This window comes from Scomber japonicus, chromosome 3 (genome assembly GCF_027409825.1).
Source record: "Scomber japonicus isolate fScoJap1 chromosome 3, fScoJap1.pri, whole genome shotgun sequence".
Taxonomy (NCBI): Eukaryota; Metazoa; Chordata; class Actinopteri; order Scombriformes; family Scombridae; genus Scomber; species Scomber japonicus.
Window position 1 is genome coordinate 10,752,269 of NC_070580.1, and position 10,773 is coordinate 10,763,041.

Below are 10,773 nucleotides of genomic sequence, written 5' to 3' on the forward strand. Positions count from 1 at the left end.
TTCCTCATCCTGCTCCCATGTGCACATTTTTGGATTCTTTTTTTCTTTATAACTGGCAGGTAGTTTCCAGAGTCATGTTTTAAATTGGAAACTTCTACTTCCTCTCTTGTTCCGATCTGAGGACACTATTAGGAACTGACTCTCTTCCTGCTTGTTTCAAGAATAGGACTTAAGCAATCCGGTTACACGATGAACATGTGTCTGTGGGAGAAGTACTAACTGCCAGTCTGTCTGTTATAGGAGGCTTGGGTGATTGGTCACCATGGCACCCTTCCTGCGTATCACCTTCAATGCTTATGATGTGGGCGTTCTGCCTCCTCAGTCTGACACTCCCATCTGTGCCATCAAGATGAAGGAGTCTGTCAACACAGGTATGTACAGGTGCACATACGCATGTAAGTTATCACTTCATCTAGATGGGAGTGGCACAATAAGTAGGCCAGGCGCTCTGGGTTTAATTGCTCTAACAGCCACCATCTGCTGGGCTTCAAAGTCCATGAGTAACTTTGCAGTGACTTCCACAAAGAGGGGAAAAGTAAAGATGTTTTGCTCCCCCAAGTTGATCCCAGTCTTCTTTCACAGAGCGAGGCAAGACCCTGGTCCAGAGGAAGCCCACCATGTATCCAGCTTGGAAGTCCAGTTTTGATGCTCACATCTATGAGGGGCGTGTCCTAGAAGTGATCCTCATGCAAAGTAATGAGGAGCCATTGGCCAAGGCTACAGTTGGCGTGTCTGTACTGGCAGAACGCTGTAAGAAATCCAAGACCACTGGCCGTGTCGAGTTCTGGATGGACCTGCAACCTTCTGGGAGGGTCCAGATGGTTGTGCAGTTCTTCCTGGAGGACAGTGATGCAGGTAAAACTGCATTATCCTAAAGTCCCTGAATATTTATGAGTAATAAACAACAACAACAAATCCAGTATTATTTATGAGGGGTTTAGCAAAGAGTTTATCAAAAAGCTGATCTGCTTTTCAGGACTGAGTGGGTGTGGTTTGTTCAGATTTTATTGACAGTGGCTTAGCAATTTAAGCAAACAACCTCACTTAACTGTCATCACTTTTATTTATATTCAAATATTTTTAAATCCTTTTCATGTGAAATATGTGATCACCTTTTCTCTGAACACAGCTCAGTTCAAAGAAAAGCACAGACACATAAGCAATCTCTCTTGTGGAATAACCAAAGTGCTTCACCAGATAGTTTGAGTTCTTGTAGGAGAAGCTGATTGCTTAAAGTAAAAAGTTGATTCTAGGAAGTATGTTCACAGGGCCTTTAAAACAGAGTTCCCTGACCGGGAATCGAACCCGGGCCGCGGCGGTGAGAGCGCCGAATCCTAACCACTAGACCACCAGGGAATGATGCTCTTCATGTAAGAGGATAGCCTGCCTCCAGTTGTTGGGGGGAAAAAAATCCCTTCCCCCTCCCTGTTCCCTCTCCCATGGACACCCGCAGAAAATAATGTGCTCTAGTGTTGACATATAATGCCCTCTACTGGCAGCAGGGATCCTCCATTTAGTGCTAATCTCCATGCATTTGCCACACACAACCAAAGCATACCATGTTAACTAGTGTGGGTCTTATGGGACTAGTGCAGAGGAGTGTAGAGTTGCACTGGAGCGACTGCCTTCCTCAAGCTGTCAATGTTTACTGCTCAATCTATATTTCACAATGACTTTGTCAGGTGACGGCAGGTGTGGCTATCTACACAGCGTTACAGTGACTCAAGGTCATGTAGGAAATCAGCCTTAGGACTTGCTGTATCACTAAGATAGTGACTGCAACAAAGATGATGGCTCAACATATGTTATAAGAAGTGTATTTTTCTTGTTAGGATATATCAGCGTGTTCCTTGGGACTGGAGTTAGCCAAACACATACAGAATATTAAGTGTGTTTTATTATATTGTAATCTCTCCTAGCCTGTCAAGAATGCAAGGGAAACACAGAATATTCTTAAATATATTGAATAGCTGCACAAAATATCCACCATTGGTAGCCAAAAAAGTCCAAAAAATATTCTATTGTATTATTAATATTAATTATATTACTATCATTATTATCTTCCAAAAAACTATTTTGGTTTCACTTCAGCTGTTAGGCAGAAGTGAAGCAGAGCAGTGCTGACTGGCAGTGTTTTACTCAGTTGCTTGATCACCACCCCAGGCAGGGAAGCTAACCCATGGCAGTGCTAGTTGTCTGCCAACTTGGTGCAAGATTGGGTGAGATTTACACACTGGTTCTGTTCAGAGGGAGTTTCTGTGTGGGAGTGGCACAGCCGGGGTTCACTGTTCGGGATCGGAAGGGGGGGGGGGGGGTTATGAAAGAGCTCCATACTCTATCAGCTCCTTCCTACACACTCCACAGGTTTCCTGAAAAGCAACCCAGAGTATTTTTAAGCGTGTGAGCAGCCCTCAACGGTGTATGCCTCATCTGTCTGTCTCCTTCTTACCCTCTCACTCTCTCTCTTTCTCTCGCTCCCATTCCCACTGACTCAGCTCACCGAAGCACCGTCCAAACACGAACATCTGTCAGTAGAATTGCAGAGAGGAAATTAATGAATCTCCCTCAGTTTTCCCTGTCTGTCAATTGTCTCTTTAAGGCAGCTCAGTTTTTGTATTCTCCCTCTTATCTCCCTCCCATTAAACCACCCACCCTCCCTATCTTTTGGTTGTCTTCCAGAGTTTCTGTTTTCTTTGTTTACCTCTCTCACGCGTCTTTCACTGCCTTCTCTGGGTGACTTTTGACCCCACCCTGTTGACATGCGTCAGCCGGAGCCGCTTATCCAGGAGGATATTTTTCTATGTTTACCCTCCATTTACCAGCAGCGCCTTTGGCTTCCTTCCCTAGCTAAGACAAAATGCTCCTTGGCATTTAGAGCTGATTTATGATAATGCTTAAAATGTTGTCATTTTGGGAGGATCAATAAAGCATGTGTCTAGGTTGTAAAAACAAATCAGGTAGTTCATCCCTAATGTCATTCTTTCTTGTCTTTAGAAACTGGAGAATACAAACATGTTTGCTTTGTTCTTGTAGTCTTAGGATTTGAATAAAAATAGAGCCATTTCACATTTAAATGTATGTGTAAATTCATGTTTCCCCTCAGCGGCATCACAGCCATCAGTGAAGGTTTCTCCTGAAGATGGATTCACAACCCTCAACAGAAGGAGAGGAGCTTTCAAGCAGCCCAAAGTTCACTTCATCAAAAACCACGAGTTCTGTGCCACCTTCTTTGGCCAGCCCACTTTCTGCTCCGTCTGCAGAGAGTTCCTCTGGTGAGATGCCAGCCTTTGTTACGTTACATCTGTAACGTTTGTGTGTCTTTTACGTTTCTGTACTTTAGCTGGTTAGCATATCAAAACTTTCACTTTCCTCTTCAGTATGCTTTGAGTGCATGTCAGCTCTAGGGATATACTAAGGAAGTTATTTCTAATCCTATTCTGTTTGATCATGATGTCTAATTATTAGAATTCACGTTGTGTTTTTATTAAGATGCCAGGGGCACAGCTGTGATAATTACACACCATTTGTTCTGTCACCCACTGTATATTTTCTGGTTACAAAATGAGACAAAAACATCAGTTGCCCAATAAGAAGTCCAGCCCCCCATGGCTGCTCCTCAAAAGACCAATTAGTAGCGGTTCTCGTATTCCTAGAACCGCTACTAATTCAGGGGGTGTAGTAATGTTAGATTATTAAATAATGTTAACGTTAGCACAGCAGGGTTTCTATTGTGAGAGTGAGTCACTGTCTAGGGAAATCCCACAAGGCTGTCATGTTGTTTTCATACTATGTCAGCAACTCTAACCTGTAAGCCAAACTCCTCCCCTCTTTTCCAAAGTACAGTATAATCTATCCCCTGTAGAGACAGACAGGAGGAAGTCTGATGTTGTCTTTAGTGTGTGCAACAGCATGTCCACGTATTTTCTGGACATTTTTATGCAGGGTGAAGTTTCACTCTCATGACCAAAGATGTGCAAGATAACTTCCAGTTATGCTGATAACAAATATAAAAACCCTGAGTCATTGCTGTTTCAGCTAGTATCAGGTCTCTCTTGCTTTTTTACATATGTAGTTTGGTGATTGTTGAATTAAGGAGACTGTAAACTTTCATTCATGCTTGGAAACTCATGCTAAGTACAGTATATCACGGTTATAACCACAAAACACACTAAAGAAAACCATCTCAAGTAAATAGTCCCAATATCAGCAGTATTTGTCTTTTTTCCACCAGTGGAAGAAAACATTTTTGCTCTGTCAACACATTAAAACCCTTAATTAATTCTCTTTTCTCCCATACAGGGGGCTCAACAAACAAGGTTACAAGTGCAGACGTGAGTGTTTTCCTAACTGCTATCTGCATTTCTATCACATTTTGCCCTTTTGCACATTTCGTAACTTCAATGAATCGTCACATCACAATTACAACGATATTTGATCATTTATTTCTCCCAGAATGCAATGCGGCAATCCACAAGAAATGCATCGAAAAAATCATTGGAAGGTGCACTGGAACAGCAGCCAACAGTCGAGACACTGTGGTGAGAAAAGTTTGCATGCAAAACATGACCTTAGATCAAACACTGACAATGAACTGCCGTTGTGTTTTACAGTAATAGCTTTCATTTATTTTCCCAGCTATGGTTCAAATTTGCCCTGCTTGATTTTATGACTTATTCACCATTATGAAATTCACTCAATAATTTGGTTAATATTGTTTGGTTAACCAAACAGGGCATAGCCAAGTTTACAGGGAATGTTAATATTATATTCATATTCAAATCAATTGACATGTGTGCTCAAGTATTGATTGAATATTGACTCTACTTGTCACTCAAAAGCAGTGTTCAGTCTGTCTGCTTTATTTATCAGATAGCAGCTTTCTGTGTAGTTAATGGATTTCTGTGTGTTTGTAGTTCCAGAAAGAACGCTTCAAGATTGATATGCCGCATCGCTTCAAGTTCTATAACTACAAGAGCCCCACCTTCTGTGATCACTGTGGCAGTCTGCTATGGGGTCTCTACAAACAGGGCCTTAAATGTGAAGGTGAATCCAATGTTTTATTTGTACTGTGTTATATCAGCCCAACCCCCACCCTCTGTTCTTCCTCTGATATTTTACTCTTTCATTGTATTCCCCTCCTCCGCTTCATTAATCCATCTTTCATAACTCTGACCAGATTGCGGCATGAACACACATAGTTATTGTCAGACGAAAGTGGCCAATCTGTGTGGAATCAACCAGAAACTACTGGCCGAGGCTCTATCTCAAGTCAGCCAGGTTTGTATAGTGAAAAACTGCATATTATAAAAAACTGTGTTAAAAGATGATGTACAAATTATTTTTTGTGGATGTAAATCATCAAGAATGTTTCAACAAACATTTTTTTCCTCCCTAGAAATCTATGAAGAAGTCTGATCCAAACACGCCTGATATTGGGATCTACCAAGACGTCCCAAGACCAACAGCAGACTCTACTGGTAAGATATATTAATTGTAACACACTGTACAGTTCTAAGTTATTGTTTTTTTTTTTTTTTACATCAATCAACTTCTATCTTTGGAGGTAAAATATATGAGGTATTGTTGTTGATAATCTGTCTTAAGTTACATTCTCAAATCTTTGTTGTATGAGTTTGCATGCATCTTTGCATTCAGCTTTGCATATGTAATTTGCTCTGTTTGCAAATGTGCATGTCTATAGCAGATAGCAATGGCAAGCCTCGCGAAGGTTTGAGCCCAACCCCAGCTCCACGTACAGTTCCCAAAGTACGCCTCACCATGACCCACCTGGTGTTCCTCAAAGTGCTGGGCAAAGGAAGCTTTGGCAAGGTAATCTTTGTGCTCCCCATCTCTAAACCTTTTTCTAAATGTATCATGACATGATTGTGTTGACACAAAACTGAAAGACTGAGCATTGCACAAACTTGCCTGTACCAATAACATCACACATAAAACAGCAAAATAAAAAAGACATTCCTCCGAAATTTGTCCACATGTGAATGTTGACCCGTAGATGAACATTACCTACCAAATATAATCATGAAAAAGGCAGTAAGACAGACAGAAATGTACCATATCTGTAATGGGGTTTTTTTATTTAAAGATTTTTTTCCAGCATAGATGCCTTTATTTATCAGACAGACAGTAAACATGGGAGAGAGAGGGGGGTGTGACATGCAGCAAAGAACCTCTGGCTGGGATTCGAACCGGGATCGGCTGTATATATTGCATGCGCTCTTTAGTGAGTCTCATGCATGCTTTAAGCAAAGCCCACACCTCCCTGCCCCGGGCATTTCAGTGCTTACTCATTAAGGATTATCAGCCTACAGTTTCATAAAATGCATTAAGTTTTTGTGACAATGCATACATAAACAGAATTCATGGACATGATGGACTTGGACATGTGAACTATTCATACTAATAGTATGAATAGTATGAACAGAAACTAAACAAACTACTAATCATTTAAATGTTAATCAATAAAATATTAAAGATCTTTTGTGGGGCCACACTTGTCATGGAAACAGTCATCTATTTGTATAAAAGGTACAGGATGGGTGCTTACTTTATGTGAATGGGGCTGGTGTGATCACATTGATAAACAACTCACTCTAATTGGCTCTGACACTTCAGGTGCTGTTGGCAGAGCTAAAAGGGCAGGGTCAGTACTTTGCTGTGAAGGTACTGAAGAAGGATGTCGTTCTCATGGATGATGACGTGGAGTGTACAATGGTCGAGAAGAGAGTCCTGTCCCTTGCCTGGGAGAACCCCTTCCTCACACACCTCTACTCCACGTTCCAGTCTAAAGTAAGCTTACATCTATAGACATGTCTACTAGTAAAAGCTGTAAAAACATGTCCCTCGACAGGAAATCAAACCTGGGCTGAGGCAGTAGGAGCGACATTTCCCTGACCACTAGACCATCAGTTGTTGATGAAGACCTCCCTTTCAGCCCCCCTTATCTGAATCCATTCTCTCTCATCCTCTGTCATTCTGTCATTCATGCGTTTTTCTATGTCTGCAACACTGAGCTGACAATAATGTGTTGTTCGCACAGGAGCATCTCTTCTTTGTAATGGAGTACCTGAATGGAGGTGACTTGATGTTCCACATCCAAGACAAAGGCCGCTTTGATCTCAACAGAGCCACGTGAGTACACTGTGATGTATAGTTCCATATAAGGAACTACAAATAATGCAGCAATTCTGATTTATACCATTAGGTTTTAGTCACAGTAACTGTTAAATGTTTTTTTGTCCTATCCCAACCTTTAGATTCTATGCTGCTGAGATAGTTGTGGGACTGCAGTTCCTCCACTCAAAAGGAATTATCTACAGGTAACAGCCACTTTGTACTAGTGTCTGTAATATGTTTGCAGCAAACTGGAACAGACTCCGTTGTTGGATGTTTGACAACAGTATTTCATATATTGTAACAGAACTATTGTGTTGTATTACATTGTGTATATTTTTTTCTGTGTCTTTCTGCAGAGATCTAAAGCTTGACAATGTCATGCTGGACAAGGATGGACACATAAAGATCGCAGACTTTGGCATGTGTAAAGAGAACGTGTTTGGAGAGGTCAGGGCCACCACGTTTTGTGGGACACCGGACTACATCGCCCCAGAGGTAAGCTTCACGACCTGGTTGGTAGCACCTTTTGTGTTTTCATACCACCACTTTTCCATTAAAATCTTTAAACCATATTTACTCTGCAATTTAGTTTGAGAATTATTATTCTAAAATGTGAATCTCTGCTTGAACGTGCTGTCCCTCATTCTGTCACAGTCTGTATACCCCCTAGTGGCTGCTAGGAAGTGTTGCAATGTCTACATCAAATTAAATCATTCACTTGCCTTCTGTCTGCAATGTTGGCCAACAACAGCTGGGTGCTTCCCATCTACGACAGATGTATCTTATTAAATTGTCTCTCCTCAGATATTGTTGGGGCAAAAGTATACCTTCTCAGTGGACTGGTGGTCTTTCGGTGTGCTGGTGTACGAGATGCTGATTGGTCAGTCACCTTTCCAAGGCGATGATGAGGATGAGCTATTTGAGTCCATCAGATCTGACACCCCCCACTACCCTCGGTGGCTAACCAAGGAGGCCAAGAACATGATTGAACTGGTGATTAACAGTATACTTACATTATCAGGCGTACTTTGTCCCATATAGGCCAAGACATTGTTTACACCATGCATATCTGGATGTCAGTACATGCTTTCCTCCTTATCACAACATTACAGGGAGTTAATTTGAGTTGTTATTAAAATAGTTGTCATCTTTTTCTCGTTCTCTTTATCATCATTATTTCAGTTGTTTGAGCGAGAGCCCAGTCGCAGGTTGGGTATTGTGGGAGACATCCGTGCACATCCATTCTTCAAAACTATCAACTGGCCAGCTCTGGAGAGGAGAGAAGTGGACCCCCCTTTCAAGCCAAAAGTGGTATGAGTCTGATCTTTTTTTCTGTACAAACAATGTTGCATCTGAAATCCATGTGTGTAAACATATTTGCATGCATCTGGGATGCCATTTATTTCCAGTATGTTTTTTGATATTGTGATATTGACCTAACTGAAATCCCGCCACCCATAGAAATCCCCCAGTGACTGCAGCAACTTTGACCGAGAGTTTCTGAGCGAGAAACCGCGCCTCTCCCACGCCGACAAGAACCTCATCGACTCCATGGACCAGGCAGCGTTCGCTGGCTTTTCCTTCATCAACCCCAGACTGGAAACCATGATAACCAAATGAAAAGACACAATGGCTGCCCTGGGAACACGGTCATAGCCCTGCACTATGAAATCAACTCTTATCCTATTCCCTTTATCCTCATATGGTCTAAGTTCAACTGGATGGATAACAACAACATAAAAAGCTTTGGGCTTTACAATGACTTCTTGAATTTGTCTTATCGGAGAATAAGATGATACCAGGATGTTTGATAGGCACCTAAATGAATGATCCTGTCTCAGCTGTCAAACCGTGTAGGTGTAAAAAGGAGTAATACACTCCAGGAAATTAAGGGAGATACTTAAGATACCAGCGTTACCATAGTCAATGCTGAAGGAGGATAGTCAATAATGCATTCTGTCTTTTTTTATTTTAAATTGTAAAAATGTTTCTTTGTGATCACACCTTGAGTCTATACAAATCATCAAATGTACTGTATCCTCTAATTTAAACTCACAGGCACAAGCATGTTGCCCTCATTTAGTTACACACATATATACTGTATATACATGCATTGCACATGCAACTTGAGAGTTCTGTTCACTGGTACCTATGCACTCTCACCCTGTGTGCTTTGCCTACTGTATGCCTTCCATTACATTCAATTATGTGTTTTACCACATATAAGTGTGGGGGTGTGTGCTGCTGTACTCAGCAACATTGTCTGTCGATGAATGAATCCTTAGTTGATCCCTCTGGCAGTCATATATGTGCACCACAGAAAGAATTATACAAAGGGAAGGAGAATTTAAATTCCTCTGAATTAAAGAAAGGTTATTATGCAGCTGAATAGTCCCCCAAACTCCCCCCACTCACTGCACTGTCTTGGGAAACTGGAGATGCTTCAAGTAAGCCCCAGTGTCTAAATAAACAAATGCCCCCCTTTTTTAAAAATGTATACTGATTTTTACATGTCAGTCATCTTGGCTATTGTGTGCCACTGGTTTCAAACCTCAAGCTGTACATCAAACTATAGCGCATAGCAACCAGCTTTTGATATCATAATATTAATGTTCTCACATCAGCTATTTTGGACTCATTATCAGACGTACTGGAAGAAGTTGCAGCAATGTTATGGTACCATACCTGTACATGTGTATGTGTTGAAGGATGTGTTATTGTGTGTGGGAGGGATGGGCATTTTACTGTAACCGTTGGGACATAAATATGTTAAATTACTTGAATGTAGGACTTTCAACATGAAGATAATAGTGCTGTTTAATTGAAAATAATATGTATGTTACCATGAATTGTCTGTGAATTATGGGTGTACTGTTTTTTACTCTCCTAATCTTTTACATCTGATAATAAATAAATATATTACTGTCAGTCATTGTCCACCTAAAGTATGTTTTGCATTTCAGACTTGTATGTCATGCAGTTGTATGTGCACTAACAAAAATCCTATTGTAGAGTTGCATACCAAAGGAATTCCTGTGCTAATCACTGCATTCCAGCTGTTATGGTGTGGCACTCTGGTCACAGATTAAGTGATTTTCCATATTTCATATTTCTATTGTGTTTTGTTTTGGGTTTTTTTTTTTTACGTGGCCTCTGCTGCACTTCACCACATAATATATGAAGTTTTGTGCAAGGCCAGCACAATATTTCCAACTGCCACAGGGATTTTGTTAGTATGACCTGTCATGCTTTACCGCCATCTACCGGTCAGGTGCTATAACTGCCTCTCCCAGTGTAACGTGTATGAGAAAGGCGAAGAGACATTCCTGCAGTGCGCACGGCTTACGACCTGTCCTCATCCTCTGTCCCCAGCAATGTCCCACCGGCTGACTGCAGGATCTAGACAGGACAGGTACCAAACCCCAAACATGACGCAAAAAACAGCCACCTGCACCGAGCAATAAACCTCTTCAAGTTGATGAGAAATGTGGCTTTATGCAAACATCCCTGAGCCCCAATGCAGCATTAAAGTTGTAGACCCTTCAAAAATTAAAATGACCCCACATAAATTGCCACGTTAAATAGCTACCATGACCCCAAAAAAAGCGATTTTTTTTTAATCATATTTTTTATTTACTA

General features: G+C 41.2%; 1 protein-coding gene and 1 non-coding gene across 2 annotated transcripts; one reads left to right on the forward strand and one right to left on the reverse strand.

The window, feature by feature from the left end:
- The first annotated feature begins 258 nt into the window (after nucleotides 1-258).
- Nucleotides 259-9,248, forward strand: LOC128354994 (protein kinase C delta type-like). The gene is made up of 16 exons (XM_053315128.1): nucleotides 259-371; nucleotides 583-855; nucleotides 3,104-3,272; nucleotides 4,300-4,331; nucleotides 4,453-4,538; nucleotides 4,914-5,043; nucleotides 5,177-5,277; nucleotides 5,396-5,477; nucleotides 5,702-5,829; nucleotides 6,634-6,807; nucleotides 7,058-7,149; nucleotides 7,275-7,337; nucleotides 7,491-7,629; nucleotides 7,939-8,127; nucleotides 8,317-8,445; nucleotides 8,596-9,248. The coding sequence occupies exons 1-16, from the start codon at nucleotides 263-265 to the stop codon at nucleotides 8,752-8,754; spliced, it is 2,055 nt and encodes a 684-aa protein (XP_053171103.1). The 5' UTR covers nucleotides 259-262; the 3' UTR covers nucleotides 8,755-9,248.
- Nucleotides 1,285-1,356, reverse strand: trnae-cuc (transfer RNA glutamic acid (anticodon CUC)). The gene has a single exon. It is a non-coding gene; the product is annotated as a tRNA-Glu (tRNA).
- Nucleotides 9,249-10,773: the final 1,525 nt, after the last annotated feature.